This window comes from Cyprinodon tularosa, unplaced genomic scaffold (genome assembly GCF_016077235.1).
Source record: "Cyprinodon tularosa strain WSP-4 unplaced genomic scaffold, ASM1607723v1 ctg237, whole genome shotgun sequence".
Taxonomy (NCBI): Eukaryota; Metazoa; Chordata; class Actinopteri; order Cyprinodontiformes; family Cyprinodontidae; genus Cyprinodon; species Cyprinodon tularosa.
Genome location: NW_024038885.1, coordinates 875,522 through 902,766, shown reverse-complemented (window position 1 = coordinate 902,766; position 27,245 = coordinate 875,522). Strand labels below are relative to the sequence as shown.

General features: G+C 36.9%; 1 protein-coding gene across 1 annotated transcript; it reads left to right on the top strand.

Annotated features, from left to right (window-relative positions):
• Positions 1–3,557: 3,557 nt before the first annotated feature.
• Positions 3,558–26,519, top strand: LOC119784912 (potassium voltage-gated channel subfamily C member 2-like). The gene is made up of 4 exons (XM_038287199.1): positions 3,558–3,614; positions 7,377–8,307; positions 14,893–15,063; positions 25,989–26,519. The coding sequence occupies exons 1-4, from the start codon at positions 3,558–3,560 to the stop codon at positions 26,123–26,125; spliced, it is 1,296 nt and encodes a 431-aa protein (XP_038143127.1). The 3' UTR covers positions 26,126–26,519.
• The last annotated feature ends 726 nt before the right edge of the window (positions 26,520–27,245 follow it).

Below are 27,245 nucleotides of genomic sequence, written 5' to 3'. Positions count from 1 at the left end.
ATGGTGGCTTGTTTTCTCAGCCCATAAACAGAACATAACCTAACATTTGCAGTGTCAAACAGATGGTGGCAGTCCCAAGGAGCTAAGGGTAGCACACATTCTGATTGGTCAAAGCGTGGGCAGAGAGAGGCATGGTGTTTAGATATTTTGTGTGTTTGTTTGTGTCGGGTGGCTAGGGGGGATTCTATCAGTGGATGGTAGCCAAAGTAGACCCATTTAATGTGTTTCAAACATACGGCATAAAATGCAAACTGTAAGATTGGATCTTTTTTTTTTTTTTTTTTATTTTAAGAGTTGGAATCAGAAATCATACCCCAGAAGGCTCTAAATGCTTCCAGAAATTTAAAAGAGATCCATTCTGCCAGGTCTCCAACCATTAAAAGAACGAAAATTTCTGATTTCCTTTTTTTGTTTTTTCTTAACCACTTAGCTCCGGGCTTTTTATAGCTTGTGCACAAACTAAAATCTTTTATTTTCTCGATATATTTGTAAAAACTGTAATTTTATACACAAATTTAACTATGTAACTAAAACAAATATATAAAACTTATATTTTAATATTATATGTTCATCATATTTGACCTCTCCACTTCACTACACTTATTGTTTATGTTATGGACAAAAGCTGTGTAAAATTTCAGATCTAGTCCTAATCACTCTGAAACTGTAATTTTTTGGGATGCAAGAGGTCATTCTGGCATAGTAGTTCAGATCAGATCCAAAAGTACTAAAGTAGATTATTACTTATTTGATCATAAAAAAATAATAATAAAAAAAGATTCTATACCAAGCTTTGGACAGGTTTTCTTTTAAGCACTTTCTTTTATAATATAAAAAAATTTCAGCTTTCTGAATTTTGACCAGTTTTTTCTGTGCATATCCAATTATTTCTCCTCTCCTTTCAATCCTTACACACATAAACACTACCTAATCAGCCCATCTCTAAACTTCCAATACTTCATTGCACAGATTATCTTTTTTTTTAAAATAGTTCACTAAATCAGTAAATTTCTTATGGGCAGGACATTTCCAACATATTCTGGATACGGAGAAAATAACTTATGTTTCATTTTGGGAGCAAACTGATTGGTGAATAAGCCCACGTAACGTAGATAATCTAAAATGGAAGACATAGTTCAGAAGGCACATGAAAAATGTGGTTTTATCCTGATATTTTTATTCTTAAAGCTAGAGTGTGTAACTTTTAGCGACATCTAGCGGTCAGACTGCAGACTGCAGCAACATAAACATCTCCTCCCCACCGCTTCTCCCCCCCAACAGTACGGCGAGCGTTACGGGACAAAATGTCTTCCACGTTGTCCGCATCACCTACCTTCTCAAGTGATGAGGTTTGTTTACATAGATAATTTTACAGATAGTATTTCATTAGTCTGTGTAGGGTATAGATTTCATGTAGACTTAAGATAATAAATATACCCGTTATTTTTTCTACATCGTTGTGACGTTTTGGCGATCTCGCAATCGCTAGTTTGTTGGCTCTGCGCTGCCGTAGCGCAAAGATGTCTGCCTCCATGGCTGCGAGACCCTCTCCTATGTAATTATAAATAACGAATTCTAAGGCAACGCAAATATTAAGGTTAAGAGGCTGAGCTCGTAGATGATGATAAAGTAACATAGTTATGTATAATATATTACATTTCTGACTGTATATCCCTGTAATTATTACACACCGTAGCTTTAAATGAAAAAATTTTGCCTTTCTACTGAGTGTTACAGAAAAAATTTGCCCATGTATGCCAGGATAGAATATGTTTTGGAACGCCATAGGATGAAAACAAGGTAAGAAGAGAAAATTATAAGTTATAATTTGAGAGTTGGCTTACAGTTGAGTTGATGGTCATTTTCTTTAGGATCGTTTTATTCTAAGAGATACAACATGTTTGTTTTTTTTGTTTACAAATAAGCTTGCTGTTTGATGCCAAATTAAATGTGATGACAAAACAACCCGGGGACGTGAGCTAAGGGGTTAAAGCAAACTTAGTTAATGGGTAAAGGTGGAACTTTCTGTTGTTTAATCAGAGCCAATAGTCAATCTAATGTTAGAGAGACTTTTATGAGGTGAAAATATCTAAAGCAGAGACAAAACCCAGGCCTGGGAGGAGTTTGGATAGGCCATGGAGAGGGAGAAGAAAGAATGCTTACACTGTTTTCAGTGGGAGTAGAAAGCTGCTGACCCTAAAAGAGGATTCGTTCATCGGATTTGTTCATCACTTAGGCTAAAGTTACTGTGTTTAACAAACTCCAAGGTGGTAATCTTCGGGGTAGACGAGATCTGCCCTGAATACCTGGAGCTCTGGAATTTGTTGGGTCGTCTTGGCTGAGATGCCTCTTAAACATCGTATGAAGGTCCGGGACAGTGCCAATTATGTGGCTTACTGGGGGTGGTGGTTCCCATGCATAAGAAAGGGGACAACCAAAGGTGTGCTCCAGCTATAGAGGAATCACACTCCTCAGCCATATATGTGTATGTGTGTATATCTGCCAGTATCAGTCTATCTCTTGTAGGAGGAGTCTCAACCATCCACTCAGTGGAAGATGGTGGTGGAAGTACCATGTTGGGAAGCTTTGTGCAATAAATTTAAACCTTCAAGCAAGAAAACTTGGCTTAAACAGAAAGAATAGAAAATGGTTTAAATGTAAGCATATTTATCTTTTAGAATAGACCAACATCGAGAGATAAACCAAAGTTAGAATTTCCACCCATCTTGTGTGACTAAGCAATAGCAATGAAACTCTGTGAACCGGAATTTTCCACTTTCTGACTATTTCTAATATCCCACTGATTCCCAATTGGTGAACAATTTAAAAATAGTCTTTAGGACTTCAGTAGCTTTCTGTGTGCTAAGTTGGGTTATTTGTTATTGTATTTCATCGATACCAAGAGGCAAATGCATTCAATCAGGGAATTGTCTTTTCCCCAGTGCTTCAGCTAAGAGGTTTAAGACAAATTAAGTGATTATAATAAGTTACTATTTGCTAAGAAAACACTGGTTGTTTTTCCTTCTTACTGTAAAAATGACATATTCAGCTTTTTTAATATTCTTTTAGCATTTCAAAACATAGTACTTGAGTGAAAACCACACTAGGGACCCCCCATTCATCATGTTAAGGTGCAGCTCTTTTATTTGTTTTATTCTTTTGCTTTACATGTTGGAATAAATCTATTTTTACTGCAAAATTGTTTTTCTAAATTTGCATCTCATCCTAAGGGGCATTAGATGCTTCCCTCTGAAGATTATATAAAGTTCAGTCTATCTTTGAGCCTATCAGAACAATCAATGAGAAGTGTTTTTCTCAGAGCATGCATGAAGGTCACTGGTTCTGTCTCTGAAACAGCCACATGAGCCGTTAGACGCCGAGGTGAGTGACAAGCCTCCCCAAGCCCTAAATGAGATGAAAAAAGATGACTTGAAAATAGGGCTCGTCATTGAGCCAAATTAGATCTGCAGTCAGAGATGGACCGTTTGTGCAACAGCTGCCCAGCTCTCCCTTCAAAGGACAATTTGTAGAAGTGGAGGACTTATTTAGCATGCGGCATGCGTGCAGGAAATCAGAATGTCGAGAGGCACGCGTCTCCTGCAATCACATGGCAGGTTAGTGCTTGTGCATTTTTAATGTCCGTCATGAAAAAAATAAAATGAAATGAAAAACCGTTGGTGTGACTTGATTTAGCTACAGGCTGTTACAGGCTGGTGTGCACCCAAAGATGAGATATTTGGTCTTCAGCAAATGCTGCGAAATTGCAGCTCAGCACAATGTTGTTGTTATCATTAGTCGATGCAGCATCCAATCAGAGCGGGTGTTTACAATAAAAGGAGAGTTGTTTGTGTCTCTGTGTAAAATCACTGGAGCGTCTCAACAGCTCCGGTATTCTGTAGTCAATACTTTCCTACAGGGGTGGCTGGGGTTGTTTATATGCTGTTTATACATAGAATTTAATAACCTAGATTCCCAGGATGTTTATAAATCCTATTTGCTGTTATGTATTTTTATATCATGTTATAATTCTTTTCTTTTTAAGTTTCTAATAATGTTTTAACTTTAGGTTTTTTTTAGCTGTTGGCACCTAACAGGGGTACAAAAGAAATCATTTTTGGCTGCATTTTTGTCCATTGATCCTTTATGTGTATTATTAAAAAGGTTCAACAAAGCACAGTGTTCCTCTGCAGCAGATAAATAAGATGCTAAACTAATTTTGCTGACTTACATTGCCATCTATACCCATTTTTCGTTATCACTGTTTCTCAATTGCAATTTTACAACATGTTTATACAATGCTTTACCATTTAATTCAGTACACAGTTTTGAAAGTAAGTCTCATCTTTTCTCATTTCTGATCCTTCTACGAGTTCTTATCTCAATTGATGTCTTTTTGATCCTATAAAACCATCTTATTTTCTTCCCTCATCTCACCCTCTCTACTATTCTCTCTTCATTTTTAGATTATTGATTCTCCTTTTTTGTTTATTAATACAAACTGTAAAACTCTTCCTCTAGTTGAGTTGATTGATGCAACCCTTAAGTGCATAGCACCAGGGGTGAAGAGTACAACTATGACAATGTAAATAATATTTTAACAACAAATGTAAATAATATTCGACTTACCGTAATTCATTAATCAATTAGGCTTTTACTTTAGTTGTTTGTTATCTAAAACTATTTGATCTGTTGAAGAATTTTTTTTTCTACTTACATAAAAGTAACTAAGGGCTGGGCTATATAAAGAAAATCTAATATCGCAATGTATTTTGGCTATATCGCGATACACGATATAGCTTTTAACAAGATACCTGCAACCAAACTTAGAAACACTAAAATACTAAATAAAATGCAAAATAAAAAGGGCTGTTTTGTGCATATTTAAAAAAATACAGAAAGAAAAAAAAAATACCTCAAATTACAATCTTTATGTGCTGGGAATTTTAAAGAAGCACAAAAAGTTGTGAAATTGAGAACATTGCCGAGTTTAGAGAGTGCCTGCAAAATCCCTGAACAAGACCATCACAACACAGGTATTAGAGCATCCAAAAATATTTAAATATTGTAATAAATAACGTCTGTGATTTCCCTCCACCATCTCTTAGTTTTTGTCTCATATGGGATCGCTTTTTCAAACGACGACGCAAACATCATCTGCTTCACAGCTGATTTATATAACATTGTATTTGGTTTGCAGAGTTTACCACATTCTTCATTTTGCAGTGGATGACTTTTTAGCTGGTGGAATAAATATAAACCTTTTGCAGCAATGGTTTTGTGGCACGTCTTACAAATTACCGCCTTTTGTTCGACGTCCTCGAGCGTGAAATCCAAACCACTGCCATATATTGCTCAGCATAAACACCTACTGTCGCCATATTTCGTTCGCAGTGTGCGTGCCGCACAGAAAACAATCCTGTTTGGTGGAGGAGTTTATGATGCATTCAGAGTGTGTGGGAAAAATAAAGCTCTCAGTGAAATATGTGGTGACAGCTTAATGTCGTGATGCAAATTTGTACTCGATGGTGGCGATAGTCATTTTAACTATCGTGCATGGCAAAACTGGAGATACATCGAGCATATTCAATATATCGCCAACTCCATAAGTAACTCAAAGTTACATTTACATTTTGCTTGGGTATTTGTCCCGTGACATTTGAAACATCAGGATTAGTTTTTGTTGTTTTTATTAAGTTGAACAAATTCTAGAGATCCGTCTAAGTTACACAAATTATATGCATGATTTTTTTTATATTTTCGTGAACATTTTAATTTAGCTAATAACATGTGTGGTGAAAACTTGAAGTGCAATGCTCTATTTTCTCTAATGTAGTCTCAGGTACAGCAACTGATTATCGATTGTAGGGCAGTAAAGACATGTGTATAATTGTACAAATAAAGCAATATGAACGAATAGAGCACATGCACACAGTTCAAGATAAAGGTGACCCAAATAGTGGCAATGATATTTTAAGAGAGTGTGAGTCATATAATCAGAAAACCAAGCGTGAGAGTAAGACTGTGAAACAACTTCTTTGGCACTCAGTGGGCAGTGCACAACTATGGATGGCTGTGGGAGGAATGTGTAGAAGGAGCATACTAGGCTGTGTGTGGAAATCTGCTATTCTGGCTCTTGGAGAAAGCCTGTCAATGTTTACAGCAACAGACTGAAAGGTTAATGTAAAGAAAATGATCTGACTAATTGTAGCTGCTGCTTAGACTTTGGTTTTGTTCCAAAAATGTTGGAAGATTTTCTTTGCTTTTTTATAACTTCAAGTCATAATAGAAAAGAAAAACAACAAAATTATTACTACTTGTTATAAGTTTGTATGTCCTTAATGAAGCATTTACAATGGCTGAGGATACTTTTATTGATTTACTTTTATTGTTTACCCTTTAATTTCTACTAGTTCTGTCTTTGGTGTTTTTGCTTATCCTTTGGTTATGTACACTTCCAACTGATATACACAATTGCCATACTAGCAACAATAAATGCATTCTGGCATATAAATTGAACTTTACTGATCTCACATTGGAGAAATTTACCTCTGCATTTAACCCATCCCCTTGGGGAGCCGTGGGCTGCCATCATGGGGTGCCTGGGGAACAGTGTGGGGTTAAGGGTTTTGCTCAGGGACCCAGAGTGGCGGTCTGTGGTAGTGGGGCTTGAACTCAGAACCTCTGGATTTCAAGCTGTATCCCCTAACCACTAGGCCGCCACTACCCCCTTTATACACTCCTATTTTGGTTTTACACAAAGATGACAGGAGCATGTACAGCTTAAAAGCTATAGAACACTCTGCTCCACATTCTGAACCTTTGCATTAAATCCTGTAATAATCACCTTGTTTTTAACTTATTAGGGTGGGCACCAGTATATGATATTTCCAAACGTACTCAGCCACAGCTCAAAATGTGTAACAAAACCCCAGGGTTTAAAGGTTCACAGCTTATGACATGTATTCTTCAACCCCTTAGAGACATAGCACTGGTTGGACTTATTTATCCAGAAGCAGAGTAAGAGAAGGAGAAGAAATCCCATGTTTGCATATCTGCAATATGCAAGGTTGAGGTCAATTGATTCATAACTCTGCTTCACCTCAAACTGAGATGGCCAACTGAATTTTAAATTGTTTAATTTTCATCAGACCATATGATTCCAAATCGGTAGGAGGGTTTGAGAGGCTAACCCCTTGGTCATAGGATAAAACACAGATGCATGATAAAACTGAAACTCAGCCCTACCCAAAAAGGGCCAAAAAAATCATACAGTGTATACCCGCACTTATTACATCATTTTATACCAATTCAAGTGCCCTTAAACACAGAAGAATGACTGATATTAATCTGTTTCTTCTCTTCTGCTTCTCTTTTAGTTTATTGCCTTTGCATCTTTGTTCTTCATCCTGGTCTCCATCACCACATTCTGCTTGGAGACCCATGAGGCTTTCAACAAAATCATCAACAAGACTGACGTATGGAACGGCAGCGAGCCCGACCCAATTCCACAATACGAGATTGAAACTGATCCTGCGCTCACGTATGTGGAGGGCGTTTGTGTGTTCTGGTTCACCATCGAGTTTCTCGTTCGTGTGACCTTCTGCCCTGTAAAGTTGGAGTTTGTCAAGAGTGTTCTCAACATCATTGACTTTGTGGCTATTCTGCCCTTTTACCTGGAGGTAGGGCTGAGTGGCCTTTCTTCAAAGGCCGCCAAAGATGTGTTGGGTTTTCTCAGGGTCGTGCGCTTTGTTCGTATTCTGCGCATCTTCAAGCTAACACGCCATTTTGTAGGGCTAAGGGTGCTGGGCCATACATTGCGAGCCAGCACTAATGAATTCCTGCTGCTAATCATCTTCCTGGCCTTGGGAGTGTTGATTTTTGCCACCATGATATATTATGCTGAAAGAATTGGTGCCAAGCCCAATGACCCCACGGCCACCAACCACACCAAGTTCAAGAACATCCCCATTGGCTTCTGGTGGGCAGTGGTGACCATGACTACTTTAGGCTATGGAGATATGTATCCAGAGACCTGGTCAGGCATGGTGGTGGGAGCGTTGTGTGCTTTAGCTGGTGTACTGACGATAGCCATGCCTGTGCCGGTTATCGTCAATAATTTTGGGATGTACTACTCTTTGGCCATGGCAAAGCAGAAGCTGCCCAAGAAAAGGAAGAAACACATCCCTCAGGCAGTACAAGGAAGTTCTCCAACATACTGTAAAGGTGACCTCAACACGACTTGCAACACCACTCAAGGTGACATGTGCCATGTCAAAGGGGGTAGATTACTAGAATGCAATCGTTCAGGTAAGACAGCAACGGAAGGCCAAATAATCAAAATATGTATTTACATCATCATTCTGCTTTTATTATCCACTCAAAATGGTTTAGTTTTCTACAAAGCACAAAAACCTCTACAAACATAATCCTGCAAATCTGAGGCACTGCACTCTTTTATGTTTTCCCTTTTTGAAAAAAATAGGTTTATAATGAATTGATCAAAGTTGGGTAGTGGAGATTGGTTGTGGTTGTCACATATCTAATCATATCTAAACCAGCAAAGGGCACTGCAATTTTTGGATAGAAATTTTTAAAAAGCTAGATCAAAGGTCACTGGTTTTAAATGTTTCAGTCCAACATTTCTTTAACAGTTCTGTGGGCTGGCTCAGAATCTGACAACCAACAACAATCTCGCCTGCCAAATCAGTGTCTTAATAAGCCAAAGTTATGCCCGTGTCTATCTCAGTTAAGAAAATGTAACTCTTTGGTGTATTCTTCCATCCCTTTCTAAACATTTCCATGTCTTATCTCAATTCAATCAAAAGGTTCTATATATTTCATTGGGATTATACATGCAACTGATTCCAATACACACCAAGTCCACTTGGCTAGAACTTGTAAAATAAAGCTTAAATAAATGAAAAAAAACGAATGATAAAATCGGGAACCTGAGAAAAATAATGCTATTTAGTTTTGTTTAAAACCCAAAAAAATTGGAAAGTATGATTTGCATCTGTACTTAGGCTTCCTGGGTTGCGATTACAGATTTAAGTCTTTTGGGCTAATACATCACCACCTTTGCAGATCTAGAGACTGATTTATTGCTCACTATTCTTTGCATATTCAATCAAGCTCAGTCAGACAGTATAGAGAGCAAATGGGAGCAGCACATTTCACATCCTGCCACAGATTCTAAAATAGATTTTAATTGATCTGGGCTCTTTTAATGCATCAATATACCTAATCTTTGTAATTCTATTGCAGCTGTTACTGTATGTTTAAGAACTTTTGCCTGCTGTAAGATGAGCCTCCACACAAGTCTGATGTTTTTTGCAGGGTCTAACAGCTTTTCTATCCAGCTTTCCCACAGCATAAGCCTGCCATCATGAACTTGCTGTTAGGGTTTGTAAAGTGAAATGCTTTGCTTAAATATCGGATGCTAAATTGTTAAGACTCTTGGCTGCTTTACTTACTCTCTTTTCATTATTGGATGATGAACTAAGCAGAATTTTTCATAACCTGACTGCTATATAATGTAATCAAAAACTTGTAAATTTTTGTTTTGTTCCTCTGTCTTTATGCTGTGGTTCTCCAAAGCATAGTCATACTGAAAACAACAATTTATGTTTTCTTGTTGTTTCATGAATGCAACTGGACAGACTGGATTTCATTTTGGAATATGAGAGTAAAATAGGCTAATTTCAAACCCACAACACACTCTTTTTGTATTTTTATTCATAAACCATTTTAAAACATCTTACACTTATTATTCTACCTCTTTGTATGGGACAATCAAATTAAATCCATACAAAATACATACAGTTCTGCGACTTTAAAGGGAGAAAATGTGGAAGTGAATGGAGTTTTAGAGCTAACTGTATAAAGTCCTTATGACCCAAACAAGCAATGATATTATCTTCACAGCGTTTATTTCCCCCCATCCAGCCTCCAGCAGTGTTGCCACAGTGACAAAGGAGGCAATGAGAAGGATGATGAAAAAAGTGTGAACCAGCTCAAGCTCATCAGAATTCAGGAAAATCACTTTCAAGTCTTTCACCCAGTAGGGTTTGTTCAATTGTTGTTTAGACTGTAGATTGCTGTTTTTTCCCTCCAGGTCCATGTTGGTAATAGACTCTGACACATTTGATATTGATGGAAATTAGCCCTGACCTTTCTGTACTTAGTTGATTTAAATTCCTGGAAGGAGATCCCTAAGGGGAAGCATGCACTCTGGACTTTTTACAGTCTGTTTATAAGATTTCACAACCTGGTGTTTGATAAGAAAAGTTTAATTTATGCTTAGACTGAATGCACAAGTAGACTCAGTGGGCCTCAGCTGTTAATCGTTTGCTTGGAGGACATTTAGGGTACAAAAATTCTACTAGTTATTTTCTAAATTTCTGTTTTCATCAAAAGCTTTTTAACTGGATTCAAAAGGACAGTTTGGATCAATATCATACTGACGTTTTACCCCTAACTATTTTGAATATTCTGTTTACATATCTTTCTTACAAAGAGTTACAACTACATTGAAATCCAGAAGCATTTTTTAGGAGCTGAAGCAGGTAAAAATGTGTGAAACACAACTTCACATGAAGACAAAATAGTTGGTTCCCCGTTTTTAATGATAGAAAACCCCACAATGCTCACATATTAACTTGAATCTGACTAAATTAATAATAACCAAAATTCTGACGTCATACACACTCCACTTTGTTTTAAAAAAAATATAAATGTAAAAAACATAACCGCAGATGTCTGGGGGACAGTGATTCGCCTACATGTTATGAATGCTGGCGTACCATAGATTAAGCAGAATGACCCAAAAAAATAATCTTATTAAAGAGGCCTAAACAAAAATGACTGTAACCTTAAAAAACAATGAAAATAATGTGACCAAAAAGGACATGTTTAATTAAGGTATGCCCACTAATTAGTATAACAGGTGCAATCTTAAAATCAGTCAGTGGGCCTATATATAGGGCTACAGGCAAATGCTGTGCATTTTTTTAATCTAGTACATGAATTTTGGGGAAAGATTAAGTTTTACCCAGATTTCCTTATACTATTTAAATGTTTAATAGCAGTATGTACATAAACCTAAAAATACTACATAAACTTTACTCTAGAAATGTAGTGTTTTGAAATGCACGCACAACGCATGCGCACTCTAGCTCACAGCAGGACTAATTCTGCTCCGAGTCCAGATGTTACAGGATCACACAGAGCAAGAAGTAGTCCCAATGACTGTACTGCAAAAGCCTGCTCACTGCTCATGGGACTGATATATGCCATGAACTTGGCATAATCTCCAATTTTGCAATACTCTTTAGAAGTCTTCCAAAATCTTTTCCTGGAGTTGGATGGATTTAAACTGACCCCAAAAGTAAACACCCTGAAGCTGAAGTTGCTTTCCTAAATGCATTCATGACTTTGTCATCTTAGGGCAGGAAAATGTGGCATAGAATTCCAAGAATTAGCAGTGGGTTCCAGTTAATCTTAGTGGAAGGTTGCCTGTCATTAATGTTTTTATTTTGTGCCAAATAAGGTATATGTTATTTCGTAAAAAGAAGCAGATACCTTAAATCAAATATCTAGTAGAGATTTTATTCTGCATTGGGAATGGTTAGACAGTTTAAGCTTTTAATTTTTAATTGTGTTGATTTTGTTTCACTAATGTTGTAGTTGCATTCTTTAAAAAGTCCACTAGTCTGGACGACTAAATATGGAAATTGCACTGTTTCAGTGTGTAGGTTTGTAAGGTTTTTATCTCATATTTGAGTAGTGACTATATTACCAGATCTGGGTTGGATGTGATGTACTGTATATGAAATACTGTGTATTTGTTGTTTATAAGTTATACTAACCTTTTTTTTTTTTTTTTGGTACAAATTCTAATGCAGTACAACATAATTGACTTTTACTATTGATGCTATATTTGTACATGTTTTTTTCATTTAAATAGAGGCATACATAATCTTTACACCACTGCTTAAAGTTTAAGTGGCTTTTTCTGTTCTGACTCTCACCCAGAAGTTGTTTTGAGCAAGATTGTGTCAGTTAAATATTCTTGATCTTACATGTGAGTATATTTTTGTAACGCCTTTGAATTTCTCAGTTTCAGAGGGTTTTAAATTTTTTATTGCATATTTGAAAAGTATGAGGGCAGTTACAGGGCTGCTCAGTGGAGCAGTACTGTAAGTAGCACTGCCACCTTGCAGCACGAAGGTTCCAAATTCGATTCCCGGCCCGTGGTCTTTTTGCATGAAGTCTGCATGTTCTCCCTGTGCATGCGTGGGTTCTCTCCGGGTACTTCAGCTTCCTCCCACAGTCCAAAAACAGGACTGTTAAGTTAATTGGTTTCTCTAAATTCTCCTTAGGTGTGAGGGTGTGCGTGAATGGTGTTTTTGTCTCTGTGTTGCCTTAAAGTTTTCAGTAGAATGCTGCTTGTGCCTATGAAAAAAAAAATTACACTTTAATTAATTTCTCTGAATAAATCTAACTTACAACTTGGATGTAATTAAGTAAATGTTAAATAATATCTTCACAACTGTTGTCTTATTTGAAAGAAAATGTGCTTGATACTGGCAAGTGTTACTTGATATTGCTGCACTCAATGTTACTTAAATTGAATGCTTATATTTTTTACATAAATATTATGAGTTTTTTCAGTGTAATATGTGTTTGCCCCCTGCCTAATTTCCTTCATTTCTTTGCATGTTTGTCACACTAAAGCATTGAGGATTCGTCAAACAAATGCAGTTTTTGTATGAAGATTTTTATTATTAAGGTAAAGAAAATCCAAACCTGCATGGCCCTGTGTAGAAAAAGGGACTGGCTCCCTTTTAAGCAGAGGTGTCAAAAGTATTAATGTGTATTACTCAAGTAGAAATACATATCCTATTGTTATACTGATGTTCCCCAAGAGTTTGAGAAAAAAATATCTGTTGACAAAAGTTGATCTTATTGGAAGTTGTGTGTCCCATCACATCTGGTGTAAAAGTTCATCATACCAACTGTAAAATATAGAGGTGGTAGTGTGATGGTCTGGGGCTGTTTTTCTGCTTTAGAACAAAAAGACCTGCTTTAATAAATGGAACTATGAGTTCTCTTCTCTGCGATAAAATCATTAAGGGGCAGTTCCTGCTATCTGTTTGTGACCTAAAGTTAAAACCATCCTGGGTTCTCCACAGAGAGACAATGATCAAAAACACACAAACAAGTTATTCCATAGAGCTGTTTTGGAAAAACTTATTGCACCTTTTCAAACAGGACCATGTTGGTTTGGACTCTACCCAAGAATGAAAAGCTTAATTATGAAACTGCATTTTTTTTTTTGCTTACAATTGTTGCCTCTGACTAATAAATTCATTGGATTTTCCAAAAAACTTAAGTGTGATAAAACAAAAATAAGAACCTTTTCTCATCTATGTATATAAGCCAGCTAGTAAGTGGTTCAGAGGTAATGAAGTTAGTTTAGTCAGGTGCCAAGGTTTGTAAAATCATCCTTGCTCCTTAATTTGTCAAGTGCCCTGTGGTAAAATTATATCTCTGATTCCTGAGTAAATGACAAAACGCTCTACCTACAGTTGTGTAAAATGTTGTTTGATCCCCACAGATTTGATCTGTTTTTACTTTTTTTATGTCTTACACCTAAATAGGAAAGATAATTAAACAAATTGGAATTTCAGACAAAATCTACCCTAACCAATATGACTATGTAAAAAACATATCCCCTCCCCCTTGTTGTATCATGAAGGAAGTGTGATTAATCTGAGTTTTTTGGCAGCCCAGTTAGTAGGACAAAGATCCCAGTAATGTGATGTAATAGTGATAATATCTGGCAGACGATATAAAGCAGCTCGAAGATCTGTGAAGCAGCTCAATTTAAACTACATGTATCAAAAAGAGAAACTGTCACTGATATTTATTAGGATAGAAACAGTTATTAGACCTTTTCAAGGCCTTTGGCCTCTAGCAAACCTTACTTAGAGTCAGGGCAGAAAAGACACAAGAACATCTAAAGCCATGCAAGCTGAAGTAAACTTCCATAAGCCAAAAAAAAGAGGAAGACTGGCCAAAACTGCAAATAACTATAGACAGAAAAAAAGAGCAAATTAAGCCGTCTTCACTCTCCTGGAAAAATGAACAACAACAAAAATACATTAATGATCCTTAGACTTTAAATAAATTATTCTGTAGACTGAAGAGAACAAACTAGAACTATTTTTGAAAATGGAGCATCCTAATTCTTTGTGCATAAACCCAATGTAGTTTAGTAAAGAAAGATAACACCAGCAGACAGACACAGTGGTGGCAGTGTGATGATCTGGGATGGCCATACTGCTTCAGGACTGAATGAAAACATGAAAATAAGACTATTCCGAGGAAGAATGTCAAGATATTGGTTCATGACTTTATGATCAGCCACCTACTTTATGTAACAGGGTGATGATCTAATGTGCATTAAAATGTCAACCCCTGAATTATGCATAAAACAAATAGTTAAGGATTTAAATTACTTTAGTTAAAGCTCAGACTTAAATACAACTGAGATGTGGCATAACTTTAACAGACCGGATCAAGCTCCAATTTTGCAAAGAGGAATGGGTCTAAATTTCTCCACAGAGATGTAAAGGACTTATATTGCTGACAAAGGTGGCACAATCAGTTATTCGATTTAGGAGAAAATTTGGATGGCATTTTCCATTCTTCATTCCGAATAATATTTCTTGTATTTTCTCAAGTTATCTTTGCATCATATAGGTTTTTAAATGTCCTGACACAATTAAATGTGATAAAAATGTGGGGAAACATTACAGGTTTTATATTTACTGTGTCTAACAATACAAATGTTGGGAGAAGTGCATACTTTGGTCTGTTCTCCCACAGTTCTGTCAGTGGACTGCAGCGCTGGCAGCGACCTGAGCATGTCTCCGGAGGAGATAGTCCCCATGCGAAGGTCCAGTTCACGGGAACATGACCGCCGGAGTGGGGGGACATGCTTCCTCCTTGCTGCTAGTGACTATACGTGCCCTGCTGATGGAGGGATGAGAAAAGCAGGTAACTGCATGTGTAAGTGCCTTTTTATATAATTCGATAAACTAGAATAAGTGCCTTGACATTAAATTGTTTTTTTAAGTGTGATCTATTTGTTAACCTCTATATTTCTGGATTAAGTATCTTTTTCTTGTATAGTCCTTTTTTTCTTAGATTCAGGCAGTTAAGCACCAAGTTGAGCTTCTATGAACAATTGCCAAATTTGGATCAAAATTTGATAAACACACAAAATAGTGATTTAAGATCTGATAAACCCCCACATATAAAATTCTACATTAGGCTGAATTAGATAGAATTGGTTTCATAAGTGGAACTGTGTTCTTATCAAGTCAGCTGACATGATATAAGATATAATTTTTAGGGGTTGCATTACAACAGAAATATATATCGTAACACTTTTAATTAAAGGCTAATCTTTATCAACATTTCCTCTAATGTTTAAACAAAGCTTTAGATATGTAAAACATTAATGCCAAAGAACAGATTTCTTTACATTTATTTAAGTCCAATTTATAACTTTAAATATGCAATCAAACTTATGAAGTCAGATTCAAGAAGATCAATTCCAATTTTAGTGCAATCTCTTCACAATGCCAATAGGTAAAAAATAATATATCTAAGGAAGACAATTGCATTTAGTAACTGGCTTTACAGCCATCTCTCATAAGAAGGTTTGAAATCCCTTCTAGAAATTAGTTTTGCCTACAGGCTCTGAAGATTGTATGTAGATCCAATCTAAGGTGTTTTTTTGTTTGTTTGTTTTTTATAAAAAAGATACATAAATTCAAAACAATACCAAAATAAGTCCAAATCAGAGCTTTTCTTCTGGCTGCTTGACTTTGATTTCTGATATATTTTGTTTATTTTTGTCTGTAAATTAGCAGCAACGTTAAATATAGATGGGGTAAAGTATAGAGGGGGCCTTAAAATAAAGACCTTAGTAAGTATTCTCATCAGCTGATACATGTCCTTAGTGACAGGTACACCAACATCCCTGGAACGGGGAAGGATCTTTGTTCAGCACTAGTCAGCACAGGTAACGTAACTTCTGTGTCTGCTGGAAGCAGTAGAATACATTACTAAATACTTTTTTGCAATTCTGAGAATCAAATGTTCTCTGCAGCTGACTCAGAACTGTTGCTTGCTGCACATGCACAATTTATTCATGTTTTCTTGTTGCTTGGAAACATTTGAATAAATTTGGACCAATGTTTTTTTTTTGGGCTGTTGCCACATTCATCGCCCATTTACAGCAGGGAGATAAATTGCCAAGTATCATCTGTCTCCTAGGCGATGATACACCCAAAGTCAGTTTGATGATAGGCTTGTTTGTTTTAGTTTCATATATTTGATTGATATATCAACCAATAAAAATTATTAAATTCCAGTAATAGTTCTAAAAGACAAATTTCATCCACAGCCATGATAGACATTTTGAAAGGTGGTTAAATTTGAATAATAGCACCAATAGAAGTAGAAAAAGAAACACTCAAAATATTCAGATTAATGAAACTAAGACCCACATATCACTGCAGATTGTCTTTCTACCTACAGTGAATACAAACAGTCTGTAAACTGAATTACGATAGCAGGTTTTTATTTAAAAAACATTTACTTAATACGTATCTTCTGAATGTCTTGCTACCTTTACTATAATATATATCTACTTTTAAACTAGGATAAAACATTATTTAAAGTGTATACAAAATAAATAAACAAAGCTGCAATTTTGTAATTGCAAAAAGGTTTAATCTGTAAATTGATACTTTGCTAAACCAGTCGATTGTAAGTCATCCAGGATACGAGACTCCTAAGTCCTTGAACAGAAGGCAGCTCTACATATAACTTGAATGTCTTTATGCAAAAGGCTTCCTAATTCCAGAACAGGGTTAAATTGGCATAGTCAGGTTATATAAAAAATTTTTCTTTAATAGACCAGTAGCACATTTCCAAAACATTGCTTGTTTTTTGCTCAGTTTGTTAGTAAATAAAGACCTTTGTCTATATTTAGACTAAACATTGAATGACTTTACGTACCATATTATGCATGTGGCTAATGGGTAAACAAGGAAGTAATGTGGCTAAGGCAGTTCGCTCCTGCCAGTGGAGATGTGAAAATAATGAAGACAAGATGCAGTGTGGAGAAAAAAAAAACAATAGTAAAAGATTCTAAGAGGGATAAGACTCTTCAAGCGGGCGCGGCAGTGGTTCAAAGATTAAGTGTGCGACTCATGGACAGAGGCTTTGGTCCTTAATGCAGCCGTCCCAGGTTTTAGTCCCGGCATTCTGATGTTTGCTGCATGTCTTCGCCCTCTCTCTTATCCCATTTACTGCCTGTTTTCTGTCAGTAATAATAATTAGGCCATTACACTCTAAAAAAAAAAAAAGACTCAACTTTCACCATACCCAGCTGTCGTCTTACCTCAAGGCTTTGCAGGATGGTCGAGATTTATTAAATAGCTGCGTCATTTGCCTTTCTGATAGTCTACTGTCAGCAGATAGTGAACATGACTTTTTTTGCACATCGTGCCTGGTGCATATATTCTATTTAGGGTTAAAAAGAAATATCAAAACACCATCAGGACAGACGCTTGTTGTATATAACCCTATTTTATCAGCACCAAATAATTTCTGGTCCTTCTTGAACTGGCATAAAACATGATTATGCACCTTTAAACGTGTAAGGCTTATTAACTGGAGTTAAGGTCCCTAATCGGGCTGTTAAAGCTTTTTTTTTTTTATAATGTGGGAAAGATAGTAAGATTTGAAAGTGGCCCTCACCCTCCTGCCTCCATTGAAAGCCGTGTCCTCCCACACAAACTGTTTTTAAACCTTACTTGGTGTTCTCTTGTCCTGGATGACTGACTCTTCAAAGGTTCAAATCAAACAAAGAGCTGATTGCAAAGTGAAGCAATTCACAGTCAGCTAATGCTGGTTGAGTAAACAGGCTTTATAAGAATAAAAATTTACCTTCAATCAAATGTTTCACTGCTTCGGGTAAACCACAAATATTGCAGAATATCACAAATGAACACTTTGCTTTAAAAGCAACAGTTTTTTTCTTCACTGTCTGCCTTTATTTCTGAACAAACATTTCCTGTTTTATGTCACTTTGGCTTATAAAAATTCTTGCTAACTGCTTAAAGGAATAGTACACCCAAAACATGATTAGCCTTCATTTTCTACTCACCCCCATGCTGAACAACACCCTGGAGTACTTTTTTGATATCTCAAATGCATCTGGAGATCTGGGAGGCTTCTTGCTGTCTGCTGACATTCAAATAATGGAGGTCTATTGTGCACAAAACGTTTCAATATTCCTCCATATTGCTCGTCCAATGTATTCCAAGTGTCCTGAGTGGGTAGCATCCAGAAGTTACTCGAAACGAAGTCATTTAGAATGTTTTTAGAGCATAAACAGTAGCATATAGGATTTCCTGAAAGCGCGCACATGCGCGATCACGACGCTACGAAAGCCGGCAGACCAAACCAGATGAAAGTGCGCATTCAGCGACTGCTCTGCCAATAATGCAAGCGTAGAAGAAGAAAAGTGCTGTTTACCTGTGCAAAGAAAGAAACAACGAAAGAAAAATGTCTGAGGACTTCAGTGTTGAGGAAGAGCATGAGTTCTTTGCCGAGCTGAATGCGCTGGTTTGGTCTGCCGGCTTCCGTAGCGTCGTGATCGCGCACGTGCGCGCTTTCAGGAAATCCTATACACTACTGTTTATGCTCTAAAAACATTCTAAATGACTTCGTTTCGAGTAAATTCTGGATGCTACCCACTCAGGACACTTGGAATACATTGGACGAGTAGTATGGAGGAATATTGACACGTTTTTTGTGGACTTTTATGGACCTTTCTGTCTCGGGCACAATAGACCTCCATTATTTGAATGTCAGCAGACAGCAAGAAGCCTCCCAGATCTCCAGATGCATTTGAGATATCAAAAAAGTACTCCAGAGTGTTGTTCAGCATGGGGGTGAGTAGAAAATGAAGGCTAATCATGTTTTGGGTGTACTATTCCTTTAACCTTAAAGAGAATTTTAGGGTAACATTTTGATGATTTTTTGAGCTTTATAAATTACTCTAACTCATACCAATATGCCTTTCAACAATTTGGTGTAAACGGAGCGGATTATCTCATAGATTCAAAACATTGGAGGAGGCGGTGACAGAGGATTTTCGCTCAGGACATGACAGGCTAATCAAAGAGGAGATATACTTTAAACCTAAAACAGCAGCAAAGAGGCAAACGCTTCAGATTTTTGGAAACAGGTCGCATAGCCTCCTGAATCAGAAGTTAAAGGTTTTGACCATAATGGCCATCATTGAATTTGCAAACCTAGGATACCATCCTTGCTTTGTAGTACAAGGGTTTCAACATCATCTTCTGGGATTTATCTTTTGTAGATGAATGGTTCACAGGAAACACACCATGACCCCAATCTTTCTGATTAAATAGTTACAAAGTAGCTTTAGGACAAGAAAATACTCAGATTAATTTCCAACTGTTATGCCTTTATAAAGAAATTAATCAAAATTCCTGCAAAGTATTGTCAGAAGATTGAGGAAGGATGCACAAACTACATGACCCAAGCCATGCCGTGCTGTGTTTAAGGACAATGCCACTAAATATCAATAAAGTCTAAGAAAAATTCTAAATGTAATGAAATCAAACCAAATCTCACTCTGATTATTTCAGATTTCAAGATCATATTAATTTAAACTGAACTCAAATAGGAAAAGAGAGTGAGGGGGAAAAAAAGCTTTATGGTATTTTTTCTGTTTATACTGATAAAATTAAGATTTCATCACCTTGGCAACAGGTTGTTCTCCCTCTTGCCACCACACCGACACTCATACATTAAATATCCGCCCCAATCGGTGCTGCTTGGTGCTCCATGTTGTCCTTTATTCCACTCACTCAGCTGTTTTTAAATGGCTGCGCTTTAGTTTAAAGCCTTCTCATGCGTGAAAACCAATCTAAGTGTTTGCACTATGATAATAAAGCAACGTTAGCATTAGTTGCTCCTCCTGAGAACCAGTGCCAGCTGATTGGCCTACTGCATTAATGACCTAGCTGCTTCCGCCTGCTTGTTTACTTTGCATTGAATGCGGATTTGCCAGCTCGCATCACCTTCAAGTGTAAGCCGGTGTAAAGTATAAATCTCTGCATAAAAAGGGATTATATTGGGAATCATCATCACCATCAGTATGTTCCACCACCATTCATGCATATGCTGTAATATAGGATAACTACATTAATATTAAAAAGGTTTGTGTTCATTTAAAATATCTGTTTGTACAGGAGCTGCATCTCTAAGCACACCTTAATATTTTTCACATTTTGACCACAAACTTCAGTGTATTTAATCAGATATTCAACTGGGTTTTTTGCAAAGACGAAAAGTATGCATATTTTTTCAAATGTAAAGACAGGAAGCATTTTCTTAATTATTTTGTTTAGAAATTCTAATCTGAAAATTGCAGTGTTTTTTATTTCAGTTCCCTTTACCCTATTACTCCTAAATACATTTAAAACCCCTGATTTATAAATAGAGACCACCTGTGCATTATAATCTCAATTCTACCATCTGTTTACATACTGAAAATGTGCATCCCCTCAGACACATCACACATGCTGTGAAAATATGGCAGTGACAGCATCATAACGTGGGAAATATTTACTTTTTTACTTGCAATAGAAAGGGTAGATTGTTGGAGAAAAAAAAGGACACGTGTATAGTTAAATACAAAACAGGTTTAACAGACAAAAACTGTTAAACCTGGTTTATCTGTGCAAATTCTTCCCATTGAAAAGGTGCAGCAGCTGTATATTCAGCTGTTCCATCGGGTGTGGGAGTCGCTTTCAGTTCTTTTAGTGTGAAACATCCGATTCCTCTAGGCCAAGCATGTCCAAAATCGGTCCTCGAGGGCCATGGTCATACAGGTTTTTAATCTTTCCAGGCTTTAGAACAGGCGATTCAGATGATTTCTGTTCAGTTAAAGCCTGTAAATCCGCTATCAATGGAAATTAGCTGTGCTGAAGCAGAGAAACCTGTAAAACCTTCAAGCTGCAGGGCAACTTTGGCCATGGTGGACCAAATTTGAGGTTTATAGCTGGTCTAACAAATTACAAAGACTTCAATCAACACAGCAACGCTATACATACAGCCAGAGATACAATGGAACGGTTTACAACCACCCAATCTGACTAAGCCTGACCTATTTTGGCCAATTATTATTTTATAGATTAGGAAAACACACCCCAAACAGCAGCCTACCCACAATTGCTATAAGATATATTGTGCAAGAAACAGAATTTACAAGTATTCAGTTAGATTTTGTATCTAAGTACCTTGCCAGTTGTTTTTTGCTGGCAAGAAGTGACAGACAACACAATGAACGTCGCTGTCGACTGCTTACAGGTCTGCAGGTGCCTGGACAGTGGGATAACTAGTTAAATTCATTATTTCTTTTATGAGTTCTTCCATTGCTCTGCTCCTAAGGCTGCTATGGATTAATTTTCCTTATCTCCACAGTTATGTGGCACTTTCCCTTAAGTCAAAATAAAAGTCAAATAAAATTGTAATAAAATACACTGAAGTTTGTGCTGGAAGTATGGCATGATGTTACTGTTACAAAGTTTCGAAGATATGAACAGTAGAACTCACTGTAGAGATTAATCTGTTTTTTTTTATTAATTGCCAGACAAAATATTAATGATGACTATCATTAAGTAATAACACCTACGGCTTAACTTTTCATATAATGTTTCTGACTGATTTTGTCTCCTTTTTGACTGCATTTGCTCAAACACAGCTGCTCCGGAAGTTACTTTAACTTGACTGGTTGAGTTTGGTGACCTAAACAACAATTTCCAATAGGTTCATGTTCCACTTTGTCAAAATGAACAAGGACATTAATTCGATTGAACTCATCCTTTTTCTATAACAAGTCCTTAGCATTAATCATCTCCTTCTCCTCTTGTTTTAATGTCTTAAGTTGAGAAAATTGGAGTTTATGTCAAATACTTGATGCCAATAATGGCTCGGCTAATCAACTGATGAGGAACAGGTGTGGATGGAAGCATCTAGAAGGGAGCTAGCGGAAGGAGACTGACACAAGGGAGAAACAGAGGGTAGAGAAGAAATACATAGAATACAGGCGAGACAGACAGTGATTATTTAAAAGACTTTTATTGAAAGAGAGGCAGAGCTTTGGATCTGCTGTAAGATGATTATTCATGGAAGTCGCTTACCTGGTTTATTAGCCAAGCTATATTAGCCGGAGGATCCCCTTAGTGTCCCCAATTCTTCAGTCCCGGATGGCAAGCATGAGTCCAAGTCAGGTCAGGGAAACAAATCCAAACAGGAAGGCTCAGAGGTCCAGGAGTCCGTAGAGCGATCAGGGATTCCGATCAAAAGAGGAACAGGCTGGTTATGGGTTCCAGGAGTCCAACCGAGAGTTCAGGCAGAACATTCAGATGGGAACAGGTAAGCACTGTGGTTGAGAGGCAGAAGAGAGCAGGATATCAGGAACAATACGGCAAGCTAAAAACCTGCTCTCTCCACTGAGCCAAGGCAGAAACTGGGCACGCTCAGTGGATAAGAGGCAGATCAGGATCAGGAAACCAGGAACACGGCGAAAACTCTAAACCCTCTCTGGCCCCCGAGAACGAGAAAAGGAACTATAGCATCATCAACAACATCAATAATCTCAATGATCTGGCCCCGATAGCTTGGACTCAGCCATATATAAAGAAGCAGGAGCAGGTGAATAAGATAAGTGGTAATTGGAAACCGGGCAGTTAGACAGGTGAATGAAAGCAATTAGGCCAGCCCTTAGAGCCATGATGACTCATAGAGCCCAAATAAGACCAGAAAACAACACAAAATGGAAGTGAAACATATGAAAACTCAAAAAGAAAACTTAAACAGAACCAAAAAGTGCAAAACTCTGACATGAGTGTGGCCAGCAGGGAAAATACACATAAAGGTTGAGGAGATTCCTGAAAAGTATAATATTTTAGTATGCCTGTAAATTCTGATATTAGGCATAGATGACGATGCTGCGAGATCATGATGCCTCCTAGATGTGGGACTGAGGTATCCCTGCTCATCATTGATAGGGTTTTATGTAAAGCGTTACTGATGATTTAATTTAGATTTTACATTACATTGTTTAAATTACTAAGACAATTGTCATATAAGACTCTGAATAATGAAACCTGTCAAAACCCTCTCAGCCCTTATTGAAACAGGGATTGTCAAATCATGAATAAATTTGTTAAATCATTGAAAAGATCAACAAACCATGTTTAAGTCATTAGAGCCCAGAGGTGGGTAGTAACTACTCACATTTACCCCGATACATTTACTTGGGTAACGTTTTGGAAAAAAAGTACTTTTAGAAGTAGCTGTTCTACATTGTACTTTTTACTCTTACAATAGTAAAAATTCTAGCTACCCATCATGAATAACTTCACTTAATAAACACAAGCTAGTTTAAGCAATGATGCACCAGAAAGACACACACCTACTTATTTTTTTGTACTTATGGGTTTGATATTATTTTTCATTGGCTGACTCAGCCATCCCATGAAGAGGTTGAGTAGGAATACAGTAAACAGCTTACTGTAATTTACCCTATTCTAACATACTCTATTAGTTATAGTTTTATAGTTTTATAAAAAAAAATATATAATAATGCATTTTGAAGTATTCCTTTAATATAAATTGGTATTGTGTAATTATTGTGTTGTTATTTTTTCATCTCATTCTTTGAAACATCACAATTTGCATATACATTTATATTTTATGTAAAATGTTAAATCAGATATTATGATCATGAGTAGTAAGTAGATCAGTTACTCCTTAACTAAGTAGCCTTTTTACTAAATATTTGTTTTACTCTTAAGTTATTTCTTGGATTGAAACTTCTTACTTTTTTCAAGTAAAAATGTTAGGAAGTACTGCTTTTCCGACACAAGTACAAATTTTAGGTACTCTGCCCATCTCTGTTAGAGCCAGAATTGCCGAATCGTGAAATCTGTTTAAGAAATTGAATAAATGAGAAACAAAGTATTGGCCCACAAAACAAAATACAAAAACAAAACACATCTCAGGTTTGGGCAGAAAAAAAGACCTTTGAAAAAACATTCACTGACAAGGGTGGTATAACAAACGGAAGCTGTGCTCTCTATTACATTTTTTTCTAAGAAATTTAGAAAAAGAGCATATCATCAGTGAAACATCTTGGCAGGTGTTTGGGACACTTTTTTACTAGAGGATGAGCTTTAAATTGAGGAAAATATAAAAAAATAATAACCTGACGAATATCCAGGCCATCAGTTTGTGACCTTAAGCTCTACTGAACTTGTGTTATGCTACAGCATATCAGCAGATCCACTTCAGAATGGGTGGAAAAAAACTAAGGCGTTGGAGTAGCCTGGTCAAAGTTCTAACTCAAATCTGATTACAGTACTTCGTATAACCATAAAGATTAATTTTTATTAAAAAATTATTTGGCTCAAAGAAAACAATTATGCTAAAGGAGTGAAAAGAACAACTATCGTTTTAGGGAGCAATTAGTTTTTCATAAGGACAAGTTTATTTTCAAATGGCTTTTTCCATTGTTAACTGTTTTATCATCATTTGAATACTGCAATTTTGTATGCACTTAGCTACCTGAGGTGTGTACCTTAATTACATAAGGTAACTTAGACAGTACAATTGATAAACTGTGATAAAATCCCTAACAAAGTACAAATAAGCATTGATTTCAGCTAATTTTATGTGAAACATATGACTTTGTTTTTTTGGCATTTAAGATGTTTAATGTTATAGTGGAGGATTTTCCTGAATTTTTTAAAGAGACCCTCCTTTTCCACTTGCAAATAATAATGCACGTGCACAACCCTTTACTCGTGTTCCCTCTCGGGAGCGGGTACAAGGAACATCTTAAACGTGTGCGAGAGCTTGCACAAGCCCATTTCTCATCGTTCACACTGTTTAAAAGTTACTGGTTGCATAACTCATACATGCTTACTTTCCAAAGAAGATTTCCATTTTTTCTACTATTTTAGACTCACCACCGGTAAGTGAAAATAAGGACGAGCACCTAGGACGGCCTTACATAAACATATCACCAGAATGATTGGCAATTAGGAGGACCACTTATTTTGATGATCCACCTGGAAAAAGAATATCCTCCACTATACTTTTAAAGTACAAATCAGTTGGAAATAACTACAAGGAGGGTGAAATAGTTCTAAATTAATCAGGAGAAGAGGCGTACGTTCCTCACTACAGAAGGCCCAAAAATAGCAATTGGATTCGTCTTTTACAGTTCACTTTGATGCTTTTCCTCTGTCATATATTGTGATTTTATTATTCAAATAAATTGATGCCATGCTCTGTTAACATTCAGACATTACAAAAAGTCTTTGCAGAGTTTTAACAAAGATAATTAAATTGACTGCTTTTTTTTGTATAGAATGTCAACTCATTAATTGTAGGTATTATATTTATTTGTTTCTTATTCTTAGCTTAGAAATGTCATAGCTTGTCTGGGGATACGATTATTCTCACCTAAGCATTCTATTTTTAAATCGGATTACATTAACGGCATTGGTGAACAACTCATCCAGTTTGGTTATTTCTCGCTCCAGAGCAGCTGCTGTTGTAAACACCTGAGACCAGCCTTCCGGTCTCTGTCAGAAAATATTCAGTGCATGCTCTCACCATAAAGAATGTTGCTGTTGCTCTGTTTCACTCCTGTCTTCTGTCTTGTCTTGGTTCAATCGGCCGGCTCGGATTTGGATCGTTGCCTGCCTCCGTGCCTGCCTGCCTGCCTGTGTGTGTTCATGTCCTGCACAACCACCACCTTCTCCACCGACACGTTTTGTCGTCCCTCTCATCTGAAGGCTATGAGAAATCCCGGAGCTTAACGAACATTGCTGGCATAGCTGGTAACACCCTGAGGTTGTCTCCTGTGAACTCACCCTACGGATCACCCTGCCCACTACGCCGCTCTCGCTCCCCTATCCCATCCATCCTGTGAGGCCTCCAGCCCATGGTTGCTCAACATGCTCCCCCTAAAAGAACATGCTTCCTTCACATTGTGTCTGAAATCTACATAATAATGAGACTAGAACAAACATTGCTGACATTGCAGCAGAGACTAATGTTCATAGGCTGGCAATCTTAGCGGAAGGAACGTGTGTTAACATCCTTAAGTAACATGATTGTTCTGCTTTGTCACTTGGAGTTCTCTTTAGTTCAATGGCTTTGTAATTTTGGACATGCAATAAAGGAGCCCTGACTGAAGTAGCAGCCATAAACACATGGAACTATATTACTAATCAGGGATATTAGATGTCGCTATATTTAGAAAATCATCAACAAAGATGTGCTTCCAGGAACAAAAAAAAAGAGAGATGTCACAGCATTTAAAACCAGACATGACTGTAAGTTTGTTTTTATGATTTAAGTTTTATTTTGGGGTTTGAAATGTGATCGATGGGTGTAAAGACACCAAGGGTGTAGGAGTTTCAGACCGAACCAGCACAGAGAGCTGGGACTGCTCATTTTTGAGCATTGATCTAATTTTGCAAATCAAACAAAGCTGGGAAAATGGCTGGAAAAAGATTGGGCATCTATATGCACATATATACTGCTTTTTTGTTTTGTTTTTCGGTTGTTGTTTTTTTTTATGATGTTGGGTTTATGTAATAGTTTTCTTTCTTTCCACTGAGTGCCACCAAACTTGCTGTGTTTCTAATTGTTTACTGGCAGATAACTGCAAAGAGGTGGTGTTTACTGGTTTCACACAAGCAGAGAGCAGCGTTCTATCTTAATGGCTTTGGGAGACGGAAACCACCATGGCAGACAGGTAACCAACTGAGGGCACTGTGAGCATCAGCTTTCAATTCAGAAAATATTTTGGTTTATTGTTCTGTGTCTCTTTACTACAAAAAAAGTTCATGGATTATACTGGTATTTTGTTATAGACAAACTCTAGGCTTAAAAAAGTCACATGTAGCATTTCTTTCATTAGATTACACCAAAATTATTAAAATCACAAGAAAATATATAATTTCAAATTAAGAGAACCAAGATGCACAAGAACTGTACTACTTCCTACTTAAGTCCCAAGCATAGCAACACAAGGGTGTCAACAC